This window comes from Saccoglossus kowalevskii, chromosome 14 (assembly GCF_978046115.1).
Source record: "Saccoglossus kowalevskii chromosome 14, keSacKowa6.1, whole genome shotgun sequence".
Lineage (NCBI taxonomy): Eukaryota > Metazoa > Hemichordata > Enteropneusta > Harrimaniidae > Saccoglossus > Saccoglossus kowalevskii.
Window position 1 is genome coordinate 5,324,096 of NC_140654.1, and position 25,276 is coordinate 5,349,371.

General features: G+C 36.3%; 1 protein-coding gene across 1 annotated transcript; it reads right to left on the bottom strand.

Annotated features, from left to right (window-relative positions):
* Positions 1-519: 519 nt before the first annotated feature.
* LOC144353830 (uncharacterized) lies at positions 520-24,123 on the bottom strand. Its single transcript, XM_085508240.1, has 12 exons — positions 23,842-24,123; positions 22,788-22,961; positions 20,521-20,682; positions 20,191-20,379; positions 19,469-19,822; positions 15,343-15,504; positions 14,745-14,930; positions 14,024-14,296; positions 9,984-10,454; positions 9,524-9,685; positions 8,421-8,630; positions 520-3,339 (listed from the first exon to the last, which is right to left on the bottom strand). Exons 1-12 carry the CDS (start codon positions 24,119-24,121, stop codon positions 2,975-2,977), a joined length of 2,988 nt encoding a protein of 995 aa, XP_085364366.1. The 5' UTR covers positions 24,122-24,123; the 3' UTR covers positions 520-2,974.
* Positions 24,124-25,276: the final 1,153 nt, after the last annotated feature.

Here is a 25,276-nt window from a genome sequence, read left to right on the forward strand (position 1 = left end):
GCTCTATGACTCTAAAACAGAAATCTTTTTGATTCGTTCAAAGTTTAACCACTCACCCGCTCTAATTGAACAAATTTTCATCGGTTCAAATTCAATTAACCTAGTATCATCGGCTAGAAATTTAGGAGTGGTCTTCAGCAATACTTACATGTTTACACATCACACAAGGACACCTTCATCGCATTGGACATATTGGAAATATTTAAACAAACTCATCTGTCATACTTTAATTTACGGTGCTTTGTCAACTAAAATTGACTAATGCAATTCACTATTAAACGGACTCCCTGACAACATCATCAATCATCATCATCATCATCACATCACACATCATAAAAATACAGACACATTATGTATGGCGGTGGTGCTTTTTCCCATTCTGGAAATAACTTCCAATTGAACTTAAACATTCATTTAGTCTAAACATTTTCAGAAAAGGATAAAAACTTGTATGTTTGGTAAAGTATACAGTGTGGTGTAAGAGTAGAACATAACATTGTGATGGAGTCAGGCGCTATATAAATTCTTTATTTATATTTATTTATCGATATTCTCTTACTATATTAAATAACAAAGTTTGAAATACAAGCATGCCATCATTTGCAAAAGGTTGGTGATTAAATTCGTGTGAAAACACTTCTTTATATTATATTAAATTCTAATTGTGACTTGAAACCTTAATTATAAGAATCTATTTATAGCCATATATACGAATCATTTGTCGGGGCCAGGGTCGACGATTTGGATGGAAACATATTCACATCTGCATTTCACAAGCTGTATCAGGTAATTAGAAATAAAACTTTGACTGAAGCCATTAACAATCATACGAATACATGTTATCATGTGACATTTAAATTGTCTCGAGCTGATTGACGTATGCCTATTAATAGTACATTACCATTATAACGCGTTGTATATTGGTTTAAACGTTTGTCACAATAAAAGTCTTGTTTTTTGTGAAAATGTAGCAAAAAGTGGAGACGCTCTCGCACCGATGTATTCCTATTCACGTATGAGTAATGTGAAATAGGGGAAGTAGAATAGCTGAAGTCGTTGTCGTTAAACTACACCTCTTTGTTACAGTCATCCGGCAAATATGTTTGAATTCATTATGATGCTAGTGAAGTTCTAGACAACAAAATTAAACACACGGCAATCAATTAATCGATATAAAAGTTCTATCCATTTACAAAGATCATATTGAGTATAATTAATAGATATGCGTTTTTACAAATTTACAAACCAGTTGAGCAAGGCTAACAGTCTTGTGATTGGTTGTTGACAAATGCTGAACAGGCCACGCCTCCAACGGTGTCGTGCGTTCGGACTAACCGTTAGGAATTCCTAAATGGAGTCAATTTGTGTAGTTTTCTTGATTTATTCTGCAGATATCGGTAAAATGTAGGTAAGGCTTTGGCGAAATTCGAAGGAGCAACTAATATTCTTCAACCTAGTATTTTTTTTAGATTTTATTTTTTATTTTTTTCATCTGTTTTTTTGAGTTTAAAAAATGTGAGCTGGCTGGAGCCTTCATCCCTTGTCTATTTCTTACACTATATACCAGCCGATACCCCCCCCCCCCCGCTCATAGAGACTGCGTATTACAGTTGATTATAGTTCCTGGGCTCCCTGTGGTTATCCTTCTACTTCGAACATAAAACTATTGAAGTTGAAGACAGACGATAGTTGCATTTACAGAACATATTATCAAATTTCTGAGAGTATTCATGGAAACCATTGTTCCATATAACAATGATATATTTAATCTTAGTGTCTCAAACTGTACCACTTTGCAGTTTTTGCACGTGTACCTTTGCGATTTCTCGTGGAATGCTTACAAGACGAGATATATTAGGTTAGTAAACCTGTGAATAAATACAACGATGCTTCGTAGTCGGGCTGTTGTGTTCGGGCATTATATTACTGAAATTAGGTCATATACTGGAACCAAATCGGACGTGAATAACTGGTGAAGTACAAACAGGATTTGATGTCGCAAAATGTAGATGAATTACGGCCATGTCCAATCCCTTTTGACACACATGCTGTAGATCTACTTATTCTTGTATATAAGCCCGCACATGCGCAGAAGCATTAATTTTCCCCCGGGTTTTAATTTGCCTCTTTTCGCTGTGAAGTTAGATCAGCTACTTAAAATTAAATTAATATAAAAATTACAATATAGTACATTGTTTTTCTGTCAATTTATAACTCAGTGAATATGGTAAATTATATAGTTAGTCTAGTGCAAAATATGATTAGAAGCTTTGTATAACTACTGCTGGAAACAATTCAATGCATATATTGTATGACAACCATGGAAGGTAATCTTTACAAAGTTTAATATTAACTACATATCGTATTTAGTATCTGAGTTTCATGTAATCAACGCATATTCGTGTAATGATTTATATAATCTACACGCACATCAAATCTTTTAAGTTAATTGAGATATGGTATAAATGTTGAACATATATTTTTTATTAAAATTAATTACTTAAAAAAACTACTGTCTTACACAAAAAATAGTTTAATTATTTTATGCCAACAATTCTCATGCCAAGGGAACGGTTTGTTGATATTGGGTGCATCTTAATGGTAATTATAGTGCAGCGTCAGATTATGGCCAACGTATATCAACCACTCACTAAAGTAACATCTATTTGTTACAAAAATTGGAATATATACCTTGCTAAAAGATATACAGAAAACCGTATTCAGACATCTTCGCCAGCCAAGGTTCGTTTATTTGCCTTTCCCCTCGCCGCTAGTATATACTAGTACTCAGTAGATTAAATTCAATAAGGGCGCCCTCTTTGACAATTCGACATCCGACCATTTTGTTACAGCCAGAGCAACTTTCATCAGCAAATGTTTTTTTGTAAATGATGACGTCAAAATAATCAGGTGATAACCAAGCATCAATCATTTTACAACTAAAACAATCTTCCCACCCTGCACGTGTATACAACTATATGTTCAAATATTTTAATTCGGTTCTAGGTATGGGTTTCCACCCCCTCAACACAAGCATGATGGATATCGATTCGATAGCACGATCTAGTTTTCTTCTCATTTTCTCATTAAATGCCGCGTATTGCAGCGATCTGTCCACTTCAGATTTACGGTGAAATTTCCCTTCTAGGTTACTTTTAAGACAGTCAACTCGTCGTTCGGTGATATTTAGAAACTGTAATATCCGTTCTGTTTCCCCGATGGGGTCACTCACTAAATCTTCGTAATAGCATACGTGTATGGGGTGGTGATAATGTTCCAGCCAAGCAGTTGCTACGTCTTTCCATACCCTGGTCCTGTTTTGTACAGTTCTGATCCACTCTAAAAAATGAACGATACACAAAATAAAAACTATGTGAACATTTCAACAATGTATATTGACGTGTGTCACCGTCTTCTGTTGTATTAGTTTAGGAAACAATTCTCCCGTTGTGTTGCCTACTTATACACTGGCTGCTTCAATGTTAACACTACGATAAAGACTGTCCGTTTTCGACATTGCGAAATTCTTTCGGTTTTTGAGAGAAAAAACCCTCAAAAACTGATTTTGATAAGATAATTCAGAAATTTATATCAAGAATAATTCATAACGAGATGTATTCCATATGCACCCATAAATATTTTTTTTAATTACCGATTACACAAGAATATTATAGAAAAAAGATAATTTGCTATATTCTCTATATTTTTTCCTTTTCATTTGTCTTGAATTATGACTGAAAGAAGCTGAATGAAATTACAAACTATGTAGTATGTTCAACAACTCGTGTATGAACAATAACTTTAATAAATATGACTTTACTTGGTAAAAATGTATTTTTTCTGCATAAAAAACGAAAGAATTTCTGTTATATAATTGCTCAAGTATATTAAACAGGAATGTCCAATTAATAAAAGCGATAAATTAACTTCAGCAGAAATAAATATCATCAAGTTCAATGTCAAACATAAATTTACATCCTATTGGAAAGAAGAAATTCACAGTGATATTCTTGAAAAGTCTGAGGAAAAAAACGAACTCAGAACTTACATAACATTTAAATTCAATATAAGTATGGAACCATGTTTCATGAATATCAAAAACATTGATTTGAGAACTGGTCTGACTAAGTTCCGCCCGAGTGACCCCATGCCCTCAAGATTGAGACTGGCAGACACAACTGTACTCCACTCAATAACAGGGTTTGTGACACGTGTAACTAAGGTACCATTGAAAATGAATTTCATTTTATGGTGGAGTGTCCCAAATACAGTGACAGACGCAGGTGTTCTGTTTGATACAACGGCTGATGTGATTGACTCCTTTCACAACCTGCCTCCTGAAGAACAGTTCACTGCACTGTTAAATAATGCTAGTATTGTCATCCAGGTAGCACAGTATATCAACAAGTGCTTTGAAATTACACAACAAATACGAGAATAATATGTATCTTTCTTTTAGAAGGAGTTGTTTTTTCTATTAAAATTCTATTTTTGTAGATTGGTTTATTTTTATTCCTTCCTTTTCGTGTATTAATACTGTATACTTTTACTATTATCTGTAATCATTGTCATTCCATCTGGGGAGTGAGTAAGTGTTAATAAATAAATATATAATTTCCCCGTCAACAAACTTTTTGATTTCCACCATATGTTGACAATGAAGTAGCCAGGACTACCCCTACTTTACGACTTATTTGTTAAACATAACCCTACCTGCTCAACAACAAAACATTCCGGCAAGCTGTCTTAAAGTTTACATGTAGTTAAGTGTAGTTACGATAAAAAAATACTACGGCACAGATCTAGAAGCAGTACCTACACACGAATTGGTGACGTCATAAAATACATGACCTTCAATCGGGGTCGTTTCCTCGGTATATACGAATTGGTATATATAAATTACAATAAAGATACTTAAGACATTACACATAAGGTAAAACAAATCACGTGACAATATAATGATAATAACGGTAATAAATCCTAGCTTAACAGTTGAACAGAACGCTCATATAGTCAGTCGGGTGACGCCGAGGGTCACGAACTGTGTTGCAAAATGGCCGTGTGGTTGAAACTGGGTCATGGCATGACGGGTGAGGAAGACATCATTAAACACTCAAAATCACAATAAAACGGGGAAGTGGTTGCATATTACGGCGTAGCTAACATGGAAAATAAAAAAACGCCCAATACAAACGACATGGGTTCGAATCACACTAGATACACACTCACCAGAACCGAAGCAATCAGAAACCAGCAATCGTTTTGGCTTTTCCGTTCAACTCATCTGGAGTAGTTAGAAAAATGAACACCACTTAACGACCAACGTCGTGGCGTGGTACACAAGCGTGCCATCAAAATAAAACAAAATTAGCTTGAAAAGACAGTGGGTTCGAGTCCCGCTCAGAGCTACCGTAAAAACGTAAATCAAATAAACTGAAATCTCTTAAACCGTAAACAAGTAAACAAAGAACGTCGCAAAAAAATAATAAACCTCACAAAACTCCACCATACAAAACTGAATGAATAAATAATAAAATAACTAACGTCTTAAACTGGACGACGCGCAATTTGTTCAACAGTTTCCAGATTGTGACAAGAGATAAACAAGACCCAAGTCAAGGTAAGTTTTGTTAAAGTGTCGATGGCGTTCCCTATATTACGAAAACAATTCAGGCAACAGACGAATATCTTCTGTGGTGTTGTGGAATTTATACCGTGTCTGCGGAATTGTTGATTGAGGGTTCGAAGCCAGCAGTTAACATTTTGTTAGAAAGTTTCACAATTAAATCAAATATCCAATGATACCAGTATATTTATTTCATTATTTTAACAACTTGCAATGGTGGAAGTTGGTCAAACACGAGTTCTTACACCTAAATAAGTATCAAATATTTGTCGACACATTTATTCTCTCAACCTTGTAGAGGTGGAAATTAATTAAACAACAGGTATTTACTCACAAATATAATGGTCAATATTTGTCCATACATTCATTCTGTCAATTTAAGAACTTGTAATTGTTGGAATTAATCAAATGAGAGTTGTCTACACCAAAATAAGTTTCAAATACTTGTCCATACATTTATTCTCTCAATTTAACAACTTGTAATGGTGTAAAATAATTAAACGAGAGTTGTCTACACCAAAATAAGTCTAAAATATTTGTCCGCACATTTATTCTCTCAATTTAACAACTTGTAATGGTGTAAAATAATTAAACGAGAGCTGTCTACACCAAAATAAGTCTAAAATATTTGTCCGCACATTTATTCTCTTAATTTAACAACTTGTAATGGTGTAAAATAATTAAACGAGAGCTGTCTACACCAAAATAAGTCTAAAATATTTGTCCATACATTTATTCTCTCACGTTAACAACTTGTAATGGTGTAAAATAATTAAACGAGAGTTGTCTACACCAAAATAAGTCTAAAATATTTGTCCGCACATTTATTCTCTCAATTTAACAACTTGTAATGGTGTAAAATAATTAAACGATAGCTGTCTACACCAAAATAAGTCTAAAATATTTGTCCGCACACTTATTCTCTCAATTTAACAACTTGTAATGGTGTAAAATAATTAAACGAGAGCTGTCTACACCAAAATAAGTCTAAAATATTTGTCCATACATTTATTCTCTCAATTTAACAACTTGGAATTGTGTAAAATAATTAAACGACAGCTGTCTACACCAAAATAAGTCTAAAATATTTGTCCGCACATTTATTCTTTCAATTTAACAACCTGTAATTGTGGGAATTAATCAAACGTGAGTTGTTTACATCAAACTAAGTATTTAATATTTGTTGAGACATTTATTCTCTCAATTTAACAACTTGTAATGGTGTAAAATAATTAAACGAGAGTTGTCTACACCAAAATTAATCTCAAATATTTGTCCACACATTTATTGTCACAATTTAACCACTTGTTAATAGTGGAAATTACTTAAATGCGACTTGTTTAATCAGTTGACATCAATGCAACTTACTGTAAATGGGGTAATTATTCACTGGGTTTTAATTTAGCTTATTTCGCTGACTGGAAAATGCGCTAAATTAAAACACAGTGAATATGTACAATTTAGCATAGAACACATTATCTAAATGACGAAACCGTGAATTTAAAACCCACTTAATATGCCTGAAATGGTAAATCAGTGAAAATTAAACCCAATGAAAATTAGTCATTTTACAGTACCCGCAGACAGTGCACAACAGAGTTGCATTATTGAGCAATTATAAACAGGAACGTGTCTTGGCATTAGGGTTAGGGTCGGGTCAGGTATGGGCAACGGAATTATTAACAGGAACGTGTCTTGACATTAGGGTTAGGGTCGGGTCAGGTATGGGCAACGCAAATGGCAAACACCCAATTGGCAAGATGTACACTAACGGGTTATGGCATGCATATAGTTTACACAAGTAAAAACACAAAATTGGCAATTTTTTGGACAATTGTAACTCAATAATAGAAATATGTTGTATTTCTATATATATACACACTATATAGTCTTATCAAATGCAAACACATCCAGTTAATCCATTGTGGTCTTGTGGGTCAGTTCTTTACATAGTGATCAGGAGGACCTGGGTTCAATTCCCTTGCCTGCCCATCTTTTTCTCGCAAACACCATTTGGCAATAAAGCTAAATATGACAACAAATTATTTAATTTGCATAACCACCCACATAGCTCAGTCGATTTGTACTATGTCAGCAATGTGAGCGATCGCTGGTTCGAATCCAGTATGTTTAGTTAGATTTTTGAATCACGGATTGGACACTCCTACAAAAGACATGAAAGATGTTAAAAACATAAACAGCGGATTCAAAAACTCAAGTCAGGAAAACAGAACACAAGAATACTACCCCACATGGAAGCCAGTCGAAATCGTCGAAGAACGAACACAGTCGAAGAACGAACACAGTTGACAGCTGTAGGTCACGTGCAACAACAGACACGACGAGCATGGCTGCTCTCCAAATGGGTCCCTTCTTTTGTATTGACCCCCTAAGGATTGCTAATCCCCCTTTCTAACTCTTCCCCCAAAAATAATATATCGCCCCTTTTAAAATGTATTGAACCACAAATTAATGAATATTCATGAGCACAGAAACTGCAACGTCATGAATAAATTAGCATAATTTTAAAAAAATTGCATAAAGTGTAGGTACTCCTTCTGGAGCTCTGCCAATACTACTTAGCAAATGCAGGTTTATTATGTAATTATCATTTATATATCTAGTACCTAAAACAATTGAGACGCGTTCAATTTTTTCTTAATTTTGTGTCATATGGCATTTCTTTCTTTTATAATGAGTACAAACATGAAAAAAATACTTTGCAGACTTTGCGGTATTTTCGTAATAATCTTCAGTTACTACACACATGCGCAGATATAAGAAAATTTCATACTTCTCTCATTTGTGATATCCGCATTCCAGTCAACGACACCAGTGTGATTCTGTCCAGTGGTTTTCCTGTTGTACTCCGATATACAGGCGTCGTATGGATTTCTCATCAATAATACCCCGTGCGAAAACCGGTTAATACTTTCCCATCGCTCGTGTGTTTTCACCACCAACGTTCTGCCAGAGTTGTATTCGTCATACTCGCCATAGAAACCTAGAAGCAGGAACGACAGCAAAACAGAAACCTCATTATGAAGAAATAAAAATAGGATTACGTTGTCGTTCACAAAATATTGAGCTACAGAAATCATGAAGATTAATTAAGGTGAACGGCCAGTCGTGATCAGCCGCCGTCGGAAGTATCCTTACAAATCGTGATATTTCAAAAATACATTATCTGCGACCTACTTCTTTGTACGGACTATACTATGACGCATACACCACGACTGTTTGTTTTACGGAAGCTGCACGACATTTTTTTAAATTCGGAGAAATATTTTGTTTTTAATATAGTCGGTAATGTTTGACAATTTCTACTACAAACTGTCGCTGTGAAGTTTCGGGTGCGCCATAAAATACACCAACACAATGCCTAAAATTGAGAAATGTTGAACCAGGTTGATACCACGCGTGTTACTTTTACGCGCACTCGCAGCTCTATAATTGTACGTGCCACTTAGTCCAATGATTGCATCGCATTTAACGCAATGACTTTGGTACTACATAACAATTTACATAGATTAGTCAAGTAGTTCACGTACCATATTTCCAATGTATAATTACAAAATACTAAATTTGTCAATATAGCAATCACAATCCCTATAATATCTAGCAATAATCATATGATGGAAGAACAGTCAATATTCAAATGTATATACTAACCTAGGATTCGGTAAATATGGCTGGATAAAAGTAATGTTCTGCCTGATGCCAAGCTTTAAATGATGACAGTAGTAACAATGAGTTTGGTGTCAACCATTTCTACATCTGATATGTTTCAAAGGAATTCCACATAATCGAAAGTCCCTTCACCGCCTCACCAGCTCAAGGCACCACTCTCCCATATCACACGCATACACTCAAATTTACACACACAAACTAACTTACCACCTGCGTAAAGCTTTTTGTCGTTGTACGCCGACCCCGAGTAAATCCCACTAGCTTGCTCCAATAGAAACCTGACCCACGTGTTACCAGAACCAGGTGAGCTCGCTAGTGCAACAGCTGGTAGACTGTGATTTCGTGCAAAATGTACTCTACAGTTATTTGCTGTGAGCGGAGGTAAAGCGTAGATATCATTAATTTGAAATTTAAATGTAAACGTTTATTTATGATCAATGATACTCAGTACATGTATGGCATTTGTCGTTATTCAACTTTTATTGCTGATATTTACTATATATTTACTACATATTTGTGGCAACTCAATGACATTGACGACGTCCATAGAAACTCAATGACATTGACGTCCATATAGCAACTCAATGACATTGACGACGTTCATAGCAACTCAATGGCATTGACGACGTCCTTAGCAACTTTAGATGATTATAGACCATAAACTTACCTATATGACGACCAAGTTTAGAATGTTCTTCTTTCCTGTCCTCCGCCTCGGTACCAGCTTGGTTATCTTGCCATGGTTCGGCTGTGCTTGTCCATCCATCCAGCGGTGATGAAGTGGACGATAACATCAAAGCGTCAAGATGATTATCCAATGCATTTTGGTTTAATACCACAGAAGTCTGGTGCTCCTTAATGTTAAATATCGCACTTTGATCTCTGGCATCATTGTCCCTGCTCGCATCGGCGTAGCGTGTTTTATTGAAATGGAATCTATGGCAGCAGTTGATGACGCATAATATGAACACAATAATGAGAACATGCACCAACCTTTTACGTCGATGGACAATCCTCATCACCAAGTGATTTGAAGTGGTACGTATCAAAAACCAATCACGTGTCATCTTAAAGAACACATCATCGATTACCCCAAAGTTTCTGAAAATAGAATTGTTTATATCTGTACATTTCAACAACACGATTCAATCGCCATGTTTGCAGTCAAACAGATTTGTAATTTACCAGTCGTGGCTTGTAATACATACGCATACGCATATGGTAGCAGATGTGTGTTAATCCTTTAATGAAACAGCAAGAATTCAAATAATATCACGGATTTTTTAATTACATTTTACATGTTAACGGTTGTAACATATACAGTGTGTTCAGTTTTATATTTTGCTGGCGATATCATGATCACCATTGTATCACAGTGCCATCAATACAGCATTGTGTCTGGACAAGACGACGAGACCTGGGTTCAATTTATGCAAAGATGCACCAAGTACTGTTATCATGAGTCATGTGTTTGCCAAATTGAATGAATACAAAATATCGACTTTAATTCTGTTTAACGCTGAGAAAAAAGTGAAATGATAAACATCATATATAAACAGTTTTCATAAAAGGGAAAGTCTCTTTTAATGATAAATTGTAGTCCGCTTGAGCAAACAGCGAACATCACGGCCACAAATAAATATCTATCAAATATAGCAATGTATTACGAAATGCAATTCAATAACTACCGCAATTACATGCATATAACACTTTATAAAATTAGGCCGTTTCTCTGTGTACTAGTTTATCTGAAACGATTAAATGCTTGTTCCGGGGTCCATTTGACCCCGGGCGCGCCCAGAATGTTTACTCGATTTAGCACAATACATCGATTGTAAGCATTCGTCTACAGCTCGTAGATATTTATCGTGAATTGTGCAATATCTCATGGTAAGGGAGGAGCGGGTTATTTGTGATTGTAACGTTTCATGCTACAATGATTTTATACTTCCTAAACTTGTAACACAGGACTATTTTACACAAAAAAGAGTGATTCGTCTGATTTTCGAAATCAAATAGCATCAGCAGATGATAATCAGCTCTACCCTGCATTCTATCGCAATGATTCACGTTCCACTCTCAACTCCATTGAGGTGTCATGAATTTGTTTTTGCGTATCTGTTAACCGACTTAATTAGCTGATTATTAGCGAATTGCTGTGTTATGTCTGTCATCGTTCAGGTCTATTTGAAGTTTTGGACGGAACTTGGCTCAGTGATTTGGAACTAATTACCAAATAACCGCCGCTTTTTAGACTACTCATTCTGACAGTTTATATCCGTAGTTATTAATGTAGTGAACGATTAATCAAAAGATATGACGTATTCAGTACTTAGTGTGATTGGCTTTATGATTGAAGGTTACGCCCTAGAGTCTTTTTACTGTTTTGTAATTGGTTAGAGTTGTGAAAATGAATAAAGAGAGTTTGAGTTGGTCTTGGGGAGCACAGCACGATAGACGCAGAAGAAAGAGTGCAATCCTGGGCAGTCGAGAGTCCAGTCCAGGGGCGAGCCTTGAGGCAGTCCAGTCTTGGGCTAGTTTTGGGTCAGCCTTGCGAGAGTCTTGGGGATTTTTTCCCCAGGGCGCTGTGTCTTATAGAGTGCTCGATTGACCGACTAAGACGAGAGCTGAAACGTATTTCGTTGTGTGTGCCTTATTTGACTGTAAAGCTTAAGTGACTTTCCCGATCCCGTACCTCAAGGGGGACGAGATAGAGAGACGAGACGAGTTTCCCCCCTGACAAGTGTGGAGACCCCGAGAGAGAGAATTTCCCCCTGATAGAGGTCTTCACCAGTGACATATATTAAGCTATAAATGACACAACATAGACTTTAGCTCTATGACTCTAAAACAGAAATCTTTTTGATTCGTTCAAAGTTTAACCACTCACCCGCTCTAATTGAACAAATTTTCATCGGTTCAAATTCAATTAACCTAGTATCATCGGCTAGAAATTTAGGAGTGGTCTTCAGCAATACTTACATGTTTACACATCACACAAGGACACCTTCATCGCATTGGACATATTGGAAATATTTAAACAAACTCATCTGTCATACTTTAATTTACGGTGCTTTGTCAACTAAAATTGACTAATGCAATTCACTATTAAACGGACTTCCTGACAACATCATCAGTCATCATCATCATCATCACATCACACATCATAAAAATACAGACACATTATGTATGGCGGTGGTGCTTTTTCCCATTCTGGAAATAACTTCCAATTGAACTTAAACATTCATTTAGTCTAAACATTTTCAGAAAAGGATAAAAACTTGTATGTTTGGTAAAGTATACAGTGTGGTGTAAGAGTAGAACATAACATTGTGATGGAGTCAGGCGCTATATAAATTCTTTATTTATATTTATTTATCGATATTCTCTTACTATATTAAATAACAAAGTTTGAAATACAAGCATGCCATCATTTGCAAAAGGTTGGTGATTAAATTCGTGTGAAAACACTTCTTTATATTATATTAAATTCTAATTGTGACTTGAAACCTTAATTATAAGAATCTATTTATAGCCATATATACGAATCATTTGTCGGGGCCAGGGTCGACGATTTGGATGGAAACATATTCACATCTGCATTTCACAAGCTGTATCAGGTAATTAGAAATAAAACTTTGACTGAAGCCATTAACAATCATACGAATACATGTTATCATGTGACATTTAAATTGTCTCGAGCTGACTGACGTATGCCTATTAATAGTACATTACCATTATAACGCATTGTATATTGGTTTAAACGTTTGTCACAATAAAAGTCTTGTTTTTTGTGAAAATGTAGCAAAAAGTGGAGACGCTCTCGCACCGATGTATTCCTATTCACGTATGAGTAATGTGAAATAGGGGAAGTAGAATAGCTGAAGTCGTTGTCGTTAAACTACACCTCTTTGTTACAGTCATCCGGCAAATATGTTTGAATTCATTATGATGCTAGTGAAGTTCTAGACAACAAAATTAAACACACGGCAATCAATTAATCGATATAAAAGTTCTATCCATTTACAAAGATCATATTGAGTATAATTAATAGATATGCGTTTTTACATTGCTGATAACAAAGTAATTATATGTTAATATTACAATGGATAGTATTTGTTGATAAATAACTAATCTAGTCGCTACCTTCAATCACAGAAAATGTTTCTTAATACTTTTTCGTCTGAATACTTTGTGTGGTTATTGACTATTCCAACAATCACTGTAACGTATCCACTATGATTTCAGAATAATACTCTCCATGCAAACATTGTTTTGTATACATGTTTGTCAATACCATCAATGAATGGCATCATAACAGCATTGGACGCGATATTCGCTGATATGTTGCTCAGTGTTTCATTGATAAAAAGTGCAGATATGCACATATACATATGTAAAATAAATTCCTCGCTATTGAACCACAAATAATATAATGATATATATATATATAAGTTTCTCTTGTGAATGTGTGTCCCATGTGATATAAGTGTAGATACATTTTATTAACTGGATTGGCGATCTCACTGAAGCACTGATGATATTCCCACGAATTGGTTTTGGTATCACGACAACTTGTACATGAGCAGGTATGTTATAAGTTTGGTCATTAGGTTGATTATGACGGAAAGTCGAACGTAGCCATGGGTTTGTCTCCCCTCTTTGCAAGTAATTTTGATATAGATTCAATCTTGATATCTATAATACCTTTTATGTCACTGAACACCTTGTATTTCTCACTCCGATCAAATTTCGCTCGTCTGTGAAAGTTCCCCTCAATGTCGTTTACCAGACATTTCATGCGACGTTTGTTTTCACTGACATGCAAAAAATCCAACATCCGGGATACTTCACCAACTGTATCGTTTAGTAGTTCCTCGTAATGGACTACTAGAATTGGGCCACGGAAATCTGATAACCAAGTTGTCACTACATGCGCGAGATGTTTTGCTTCCGTTAATGCGAACTTCTTTGTAATTTCTGTAAATTAATTAAAGAAAAGGTAAAGTTTGGTGTGACATATGATTGGCATGTTTATGTTTTTATATTTATTATAGAAAGAATATTAATTATTATTTTGTTATATTATTTGCAGCTAGGAACCCAATTCCACTATGTAATTTGTTGGCTCATACAGTATATTATAACTGTGTTGCTGAGTCATGCGGGGTATCACTAAGACGCTTTATGAAAATTAAGAGACACAAGTTCACGAAGAAAACCAGATGTATGAGAAATCCGTCAGAATTAAACACTGATTTAATTCGGTATGTGAGATCATCGCCCATAGACCTTATATAGGTGTAGTGTATGCTAGAAAGATTGTAGGAAGCTTGTTCATATAGTTTCCATGCCGGAGTCTCTACATGGTTATTGAATATATATTACATTTGAAAATGCTATTTGGATGTTTCTTAACTAAACATACTAGTTAAATCAGTGATGGCTGTATGGTTAAGCCCGGTTTTCCGTCTATTGACTTCAGATAGAGATGCATCGTAGATATTTCGGATCAGTAGAATAACAGACGAGAAATGCCAAATTTTTATCGGCTTGTGAATTTTCGTGATGATAACCTTTCCAGCGTAAGGGTCTTCCATTTCGCCGAGAAATCCTGCAATAAAATAATTAAAACTTATCGAAATTTTACTGCTAGATCTCGCATATGCATGAAATCGAATGAAAACACAAGACAAACATAGAGATGTCAAAAATCGCATGGGATTCGAAAAAACGCTTTTAAAGTATTTGTGAGTATTTCCACGTTTAATAATGTGCTTTTTGATGATGGCCAATTTCGATGAAATAAATGTATCTTAACCCTATATTCCTCTCGGAAAATGAAAATCAATCATTCGATATTTGCAATTTTTCGCTTTACACGAGTTTTCACAATAACAGAGGATCACTTATAATAACTTATATGTTTGTATAATCATATGAAGCAGATCGTTAACTTTTAACAGAGACGCAATCTTAATTTTAATTAATGTCACGACCTGATTATATGTGTATGCGTACATTACCTGCTTTAAAAAGGACTTCATCATGGTAAACTGACCCAGTATATATACCAGTAGCTTGTTGTAACAGATGCCGTACCCATGTACTTCCTGCACCAGGAGGACTTGCTAAAGCGACAACAGGGAGTTTCTGTTCTGCGAAACGGATGTCACAATCACCGGTATCTGGAATTGAACATTTACAAATTTTTATATCATTCACTAATATTACTAACACCTGATCGGATTGAAACTTGGCGTAGTCACAGTTGGTTGTTACGGTGAGGATAAAGTAATATGATTGTTTCCCCTATAAGCACTGCCCGCGATGTTTACAATAGTACAACAAATGTTTCTATTTATATGAAAACTAACATTCGAACGCAACGGTTAATAGCGCCCACAACTCCTGCAGCTAGCATAATGGTTCTATGCAGAGTCAGTGCAAACCAAACCATAATCATAAAAATGCACGTGAATCAGATTGGAAAGAACCCACCCATGAAAACAAAAGCATAGTATATTACGTTTTGACAAGAAATTACGTAGAACATAACACAAGCACACTCTTATACACTATGTCAAAGACATCTCCATATAACACTAATGATATCAACGCAGTAAAAATACGACACCTTTCATTTTTGAAAATGTCAAAAGGAACCAACCACTTGAACATTAAAACTGCCAAAAGAGATCCCTTGCACATTATGAAACATAATTTACAGACCCCTTTGATTGCACATTCGTTGGTAAGTTTCCCTTTGATTGCACACTCGTTGGTAAGTTTCCCTTTGAGTGCACACTCGTTGGTAAGTTTCCCTTTGAGTGCACACTCGTTGGTAAGTTTCCCTTTGAGTGCACACTCGTTGGTAAGTTTCCCTTTGAGTGCACACTCGTTGGTAAGTTTCCCTTTGAGTGCACACTCGTTGGTAAGTTTCCACTAATTCACGATCAGTGAAAACTGAGGTGACAAGTAAAGTGGTTATTCTCGTGGAGGAGTGGTACAGCCGATCGCTGATAAAATGAATTTTTCTAGGTACCGTGTGACCGAATTTAGTAAAAATATGTGAAGCAAGGGAGGCCAAAGGAGTTCATTGAAAATAAACTCCCTAGATATTTACTACGTGGTGGGAGAGAGGGCACATACTGTTTTTTTCTTCGAAATCAAAGCTGTTACTTTACACTCACTGCAACAGTCATTGGTGACTACGTCGCGTAGTCGTGTCACTCCGCTCATGTGGTAACGGTAGTACAGTGTGAAAAAGCCTACTTCATTTGTATACTTGACATTCTGGTAATTGAAATGAATTCACTGACCTTGACAAACATTAATTTGATTTATAGACAATTGATTTCGCCGAATATCTCCATATTATAGGAGATTTATAAATCACTGTTACGATAATGGTGCTAACAATATATTTTGTTAATGATTTGACAAAATGTCTTCTTGTTCATTCTATGAGAAAGGCAAATCGCACACTTTCAATATTTCCGTAAAAGCGTGCCAAGTGAAAACGACACTGGTTTTGGGTAATAAAAATATATTCATTATATAATGTTCTGTACAATCTGTCATTGTTTTGTTCTTGCTCAGTGTCTGAAATGTGAAACCGAAGAATAAACTACACCACTGAATGTGTGAATTAAGACGGAAAATTCAATTTTGATATATATGCATTTTTTTAATATCGTGTAAACGTGGTGGATTATAGTCAAAGTTTATTTCGACTTTTATTGATCGTAATACAATTTCACAGCAAGCTGTCTCGACCACACCATGAAAAGAAAGAGGTAATTTCTTTTTGTTGTTGCCATGGCACATATAAAAAAATCTCTCTTTGACAATTTATCTTATAAGATGTTTACAACAAATATATATATGTGACTTCAACTAGGGCGATTCGTTTGTCGATATAAATGTTTCAGATCCTTTGTCATAGACTTGGTATTTCACCATACGAGTTAAAAATATATGAAAATGTATATTTAAATTTCTCACAGAAATAGAATTTTTTATTTTTATTTTTTCTAAAACTCTAACCAAAAACCGATCAACAAAAATTTCAACTATTAATTTTAGCGCCCTTTAGTGACAAACTGTACTAGGAGTATGTCGAAATATTTGATATGTAGATTAATGCGCCAATCGAGGTAACACGTGCTGCATGAAACACGTGTTTATAATAAAATAACAAGTTTGAACACTGCTGTGCCATAAAAATAGAAGATCTTTTCTCGGATTGTGTACACAAGACAAGCGAATCTGTTCATGCCATTTGACAAAACAAAATAAATAGAAAATAAGTTTTGAAAACCAGAAATTCGACACTAGATGATGCCAATCAATATTTCGCCCCCATCAAGTAACATCGGTGTGAGTAAAATCCTATTCCTAGACCCAGTATATCATAGTTCCCTTAATTAAAGTTACAACTGACCGTAGTTACGTATATGCATATATCACCTTATTAGAAAATGTAAATTCCAAATGGGGAACGATGGATGAGACGATACTTGCAAGATCCTGGCCAAATGAATTAAGCGTATTGTGTAAATGTTCCACTGGTTTCGATCACATATGTATAACAATAATGAGAATACCAAAGACGAATACACCCAGACATTACACATATATATATATTATTACGCGGTCAATACTCCCGTATATACTCTCTTCGTATGTACGTCGCTAAATCGACCTTCTACTAGCCCCAGTTTATTTAACAACTACAGTAAAACAGTCGTAGCACTACAACGCTCCTGGGCAACGTTCTTGATAAGCAAAATTGGTAGATTAACAAATTATTAAAACATAATGGGTAACATGCAGAAGCCGTACACGTCCAGACCAGGTGTGTTTGTGACGTTTGAAGCTGTGAGTGTGTGTGCATTCCTGGGAGTATGAATAATTATACATGTTCATGGAATAATAAAGATAACAGACATTTAGTTAAGAACATGTAATCATTTTTTCATGGGGGAATCTCTACTTCGTAAATTGGAAATTAATTCCCTAGATCATGTCAACCAGAATAATAGATGATTATTTTGTCTTTGAAATGTCCAGTTTTTCTAACTAAAATATATTAATTTAATAACACTTCTTAGATGGAAAATGTATGCCACTCGGTCTATTGCGTCAAATCGGTTTAAACTTACAAAACCGTGTTTGTGCCTTTAACAGTCTCATTTCATTAGATTAAGCATTGCCTTCTCAATATTCTATTCGACCTTACCTTTAAATAGTCCACCTAGTGTTGAATTAATCGATGGTGTTGTGTGATTGTACGTTTCTTTTACATCACTGTATATCATACGCATGCGCTCAGGCAATTGTTGTGAAATACCATATGATAAACGATCGTAATTTCTAAACACGATATTATAGACACAGTAAATAATGCCTACGTAGAAGAGAACGATACAGTAACACGTAACTTTGTTCCTCATGCTGATGTGTTCTTCAGTGTATGTATTTTTTGTTTATTCACTGCCATCATGATATACAGATTTGTTTGAGAGTAACAGCTGTTGGGGTCCAAAAAAAACATTGCTTTTAAAATATATACAATGTACATCGTATTAAGTGCTGGAATATAGCTGTTTATTTATTCTATTGATTGAAAAGGTACATATTAAAAGCACATAATACTTGTATTCCTCTATTTTCTCGGAGCCAAACAATGTGGTAATGCCACAACTGTGGTAATGCTCAGGCAACTGAGAAAAAGAATATAAGTTGATGCGCCTCATCATCGAAAAACACGGTGTTGATTATCATATATGTGAAAAATTGATAATCAAATATATAAAAAATTGATTATCATATGTGTGATAAACACGGACGACACTGCCGTTGTACTGTCTTCGTGTATACTTTGAGGTATCCTCGTATTAACCTCATATTATGTTTGAAAAAGTGTGATATTTGCAATACATAGTTGTTCTGAAAACCTAGTGCTACCTAATGTTTCGAGAATAATAGTTACTGAACGAGTTCAGGACATTACTACAAAACTAAAAACCTCCAGTTTTTAAGCGCTTCAGTGTCAATGGCGATGAAGGTATTTGCAGAAAATATAGTTGTAATTGACAGCATTGGCGTCAAGATAAGTAAAAAAGTAAAGTTTATAGGATCAATTACTTTGAATAGAAATATCAATTCGTTGACGTGAGTTCCGGGTTTTTAACAAGTCCGATATATAACGCATTTCATTATTCATAAAATCCATCGTGACATTATCAATTGCCCTTTTTTGAATATTGCCGTGTGATTGTCGGTGAAATGTTCCCTCCAGGTCATTCGCGAGGCATTGCATTCGACGGTCCTTCACACTAACATTGAGGAAATCCAACATCCGTGTTACCGCGCCCTTTGTGTCATTCACTAAATACTCGTACTGGACTATCAACAGCGGGTGGTTGAAACGTGTGAGCCAGAAAGTTGCAACATTGTGCATTCTTCGGGCCTGCTTCAGTAAACTCCGTGATGTCAGGGCTGTTGAGATGAGATAAGGTGAAAGAAAATGTACACCCATTAATGATGACGTCAACTTATATACACTCATTAATGGTGACGTCAATTTAGGTCATATCATTGACATACCAATAGTAATGTATAGGTGGGTGGGTGTATGGCTTAATAATCGATACTTTCCATTTAGATTGACAGTCTCTGGCAGAAATCAGGTAACTTGAATCCATCTGAACGATCGTCGGTTGGCGAGGCAAGCTGGAACACAACGCCCCGTGTATCTGCATTTTTTTTATGTATACAGTTAATTGTTATACCAGGACAGGTAACAGTGTAACTTCGTAAATAACGATTTATATCTGAATTGCTCACTGCATAAATGATTGGCTCACCGTTTGTTTGTGCCACCCCAGTATGGTCCTTGCTTTTATGTCTGTTAATTTCCGATATACAACAGTCGAGCACGTTTCTTGTTAGGAAGATTGCAGAGGAAAATTCTTCATTCGCCTGATCAGTTCCGTCATGGATTTTTGTCACAATGCATTTTCCAGAATACGGATCTTCATATTCACCAAGATATCCTTTACTTCGTCGGATTGTCGCATACATTGGAGATAAAGAACAACACTGTTATGATTATGTAAATAAAAACTATCCGTTGGCTCTCGATTCTGTTTGGTATTTAGGACAGTAGTTTATCGACCAACTGGTGCTATGATTACCTTTCTGAAATATTCGTCCATCGCGGTACACTGATCCCGTGTATATACCAGTAGCTTGTTGTAATAGATGGCGAACCCATGTATTCCCTGCACCTGGTGGACTTGCTAAGGCGACAATGGGGAGCTTCTTTTCTGAGAATCGCAGATCACAGCTGGAATTGTCTGAGACGTAATTAATACTGTCTAATTAAAAACATATCGCAGTAGAGAAAAAAACTTTCATGCTATCATAGGTATTGTTTTTTGATTAAAACATATCAACATCTCATCTGTGAATTCTACAATATCAGAATGTGCATATGTGTTGGTAGCGTTTGGGCGTTTATCGTTTTGTGCGTTTGCGCATATTGTAGGATCTGAGATCGACAAACCGGAAAATAGGACAACTGGTAATTCCGGTTTCTCAGCTGTTTTATATAGTTCTTCTAGCTGTCTTTTTCTGCACCCACCCACGCTAACTCCACTATCTTAAAACACTGTTTCAAATATGCCGCTGTCTTTTTCGAGGGTTGTCTGTCCGTTGTTATTTTGAGCTTTTATATTTTTTCGGTAGGTTACGCATACGGTCAAACGATTTTATATTTCTGGTCTTGAATACAACACAAAAAAATAACATGTTAATGTTTTAAATGAAAAATATGCAAATTAAAATGCTGCGTTCGTGTTCTGGTGATATATGTCGGTGCACATCATCAAATCCGCCATTTCGTATAGTACAGTAAAATTCTGAACCAACTTCGAACGAAAGTGTACTGCTACTCAAATTTGCATATTGTATCTCATACAGCCTCGCTCTCGTCGCAAACCTCTCAGACAGAGATTTGAAAGCACAAAAACAAAACCCAAACCAGGCACATAATAAGTGAAATCAATATTGCATTTTGTTGCACGAATTGATATGGGGAATTAACAAAACGTGCTCTGAAATGTTTAATGTCAAGATGCGCACCACTGTACATGTATTTCTATGGGCTCTGTGCGCGCTGCTGTGAAACGCCGGTCAAGCTGGTGAAAATTCGAGAAAACAACAGAAACTCAATTTTGAAGTAATCCTGAACAACCCAATTTATATATGTTACACACGTAGGGCTAATCTTGTTACACTGTTCAGGGGAGTCTCAACATCCATCCATAAGTACCGTTTTCTGCGAGTTTTCGGCCTTTGTTTTCACCGCGAGAGTTGCCAAGCGGTGAAAATGCCCGGATGTCCGCCCCCGAGGATAGTTTGGTAGTTATTTCCACTTTTCCACATACAAAAGAATTATTATTTTGCGAAAATTGCATTAGGTTCGTTCAAACTTGAGCTTGTTAAAGAATTCAGTCCCAAAACTAGCCGAAAATAATAACGAAATAAAAATAATTTTGTTCCTAAAATGTGTTGTCATAAATTTAATTACAGAATTCGCTAAAACTATATTTATTTGAAAAGTCGTGGACTTTTTTTTTTTTTTGGAAAAATGTTCAAGGGTGAATGATGGGATTAATAGTTTAATAAATCTGCCTGGTATTTTATTAATAGGTCAGGCCCTGAATGATTTATCTTGTGTACAGTGGCTGAGTATCTGTAGCCTCGTGGCACAGACTGTTTGTCTTTGCGCCTCACCTGGATTGAAAGCAGAACAGGGGATGATGGGAATTCATCATTTTAAACTATTGTTCCGAGTCAATATCACTACACTGTGAACGAATTATGTGCATTAAACCATTATTTGGATGGGCTGTTACAATTATATACTGAATAAATAATTTACGAAATATGCTGCAGGTTTGATATAAAAATATGACCTACACTGCTAGGTAATTGATTGTATTATTGAAAAAGAATAACCACTGCAAGGTCGCAGGGATATCGCAAGTCCACGGTACATATACACTCGAGTGGAACACGGTTCTGTATATATGTTGTGAACTGGCCAGGATCGCGAAATATACTCGCATCTCTGTGATTATTTCTATCATAATATACCCACTATTATTATCACCACGTGTACAGTGTTTCAAGCGTCGAGGAATAACATTCAAACTTGAAAATCAAACGTACATTAAAATGACCACTGGACCGAAGTTGCAGTCGACACCGCTGGCGATTTAACATATCATATTCATTTTAAATTTCGCATTCAGGGACCACATGTCACAGTCGTGATACATGTGTAATTATATGATATTTGTGTAATCGTCCGGCTTGCATACATTATCAGTATGTACACCAAGCACTGCAATGCAATTTTTAATATACAATGGGTATGCTCGTATTTTAGTATTACCTGAATGTCTCCTTGCCTCGGCCGCAATTATACTATCGCCAGCCGCTGTATCCGTACTCGGTTGGTCATCTGATCTGTTTGCTATACCGCTGATACCAAGGCTGTTCCTATCATGGTAGGTCTGTTTCTGAAGAGCGTGTACGTTCGCATGATGTTGAATCGAGTGGCCCAATTCTGCTCGGTGGTTCAAAATATACATGGAACAGATCACAGATATGAGCAATAATCCAAAAATTGAAAATATAATTTTGAGTTTGCCATATCCGCACATCTTTTTTTTTAAACAAAAAGAAACCTGTTATGTGCAATATACATGCTTGGGTTTACAGAGGTTTTCCGTGTGTAACAGCTGTGTGTATTAAATCAACGCACATGTTGCTGAGCACAGTTGTCTATTACACTGTTTTGTTAATGTGCTAACCCGGTCAAAGCTTATAAACCAATGTAAAAAATCTCTATTTGCAAATGGCCACCGAGGTCTCGTTGATATCGAGATAGCCACGAGACTTGATTTGCCGGCTCCCGTCCGCCAATAAAAAGACAGTATTCCAGTGGACGCGTTATGACAGTGGAAAATGGAACTTTCTCGCTCTCAACGAGATCTTGGCGGTCAAATCTGAATAAAGGATATTCATTCATCATGTATTATTTCGGTTTCTGAATCGCCTTGGTGCGAATATTCTGGAAAATAATGTAACCAAATTTGAAGTTACATCTAATAGGACGGAAATGTCACAAATGTTTGGGATGATGGTATTTTTCAGATCGTTCTCACTATCATTTTGTGTTTCTTACTTAACAATCTGATCAAAATCCTACCCATCAATTTTTCACAAAAGAAGCTATGACGTCTAACACTACCCACAATCCTTTGCTGGAGAATCAAGATGGTGGACTACATCATGCTGATGAAATGTTGAATATCTAGAAAATGAAAAGTGAAACGTATATTGCATTCTCCTACATTTGTGGAGCTTTCATCTTGGAGCATTATTCGCTTTCCTCTGTCTTCTCTTTGATGTATTTTATTACTATCTGTATGAACTAACATTACCTAAACGTCTCCTTGCCTCGGCCGCAATTCCACTGTCACCAGTCGTTGTATCCGTACTCTGTTGTATTTGGTCATCTGATCTGTTTGCTATACCGCTGATACCAAGGCTGCTCTTATCGACATGGCGGGTCTGTTCCTGGTGAGCTTGTACGTTCACATGATGTTGAATCGAGTGGCCTAATTCAGTTTTGTGGTTTAAGATATGCATGGACCAGATTACGGATATGAGCAGTAATCCAAAAGCCGAAGGTATAATTGTGAGTTTGCTATAACCGCACATTTTTTGTTAATGAGCACATTAGGTTTTTCATGTTAGATATAACAGCTGTGTGCACGGTTTCATTTATGTGTCATCTCGTACGGACACCCATCATGGGCGTTGTCAGGATTTCCACGGGTGACGCTTGTATTGTGAAACGATATCAAGCGTATTGCTATCAATAAGCGTGGTTTCTAAAACAATATCCGTGTCGCTATTAGCAAGTATGTGGCATGTGGGCAGCTGACAGTGTATGACACCACGTGTAATAATATAATTCGTAAAACATGATCACAAACTAGCCTGTAAAACATTTCATCACGATGTGGAGGTGTTAAAATCACTTTTGGTATTTTCATTCAATGTATTTTTCTGGAAACTTATGCGGATGTAATGTTTTGATTCATGTGATGTGTCAATTTGGGTCACGTGATTTACTTATAAAAAGACATATTACTTTACAAAGAGACTCAGGTAGACTCAGCGAGACATACACGTACACACAAGACCTGAGTTCACTTGTTTGCTCTCTGGGCTTGGCCGTTTGCCCCCCCCCCCCCGGGGGGTCACTCTATATTAAAACCTTACACTATGTGCATTCTTGCTAAAAAAAAAAAAAATAGGCCCCTTGGGCTGGCAGCACATTGCCAAACCATACCCCCTATTGCGGACGCCCCCTACATATTGGAGAAAAGAACACCCTTTATTGCAGACATGTATTGGGAACATCCTACCCGCTATTGCGAGCATTCTCTGCCGTTTTTGCACTCAAGTGGAGTGTGATCAACTCAAACAAGCTACTTATGGTTGTTGTGTATGCAACTCCTGTTGGTGTCATTCGTTGTTTTATGGGTCCGCCAATTCGGGGCCTAGGGCGGTGTATGGGAGTGGTTGTTACAAGAGGCGGGCCTACAGCGGGCGCAGCAACCCTGTGAGTTTATTCCTGGGACCGGGGCCTATTGCTGACATTATCATTTTAAAGGGGGCCTATTTGCATCCCGAGCAGGCCCGCTGTAGAATGTGAAAAACATCGCCTTTTCCCGCTAAATTTGGAACGCACATGAGGTAGTAACGGCATATGGAGTGCCCGTGGGTGGCCAACGCCCAAGGATAACCATTTTACTATGCATGCTATGCTTCGTCTTCCCGATGTCACCAGTTCATACCACACTACGT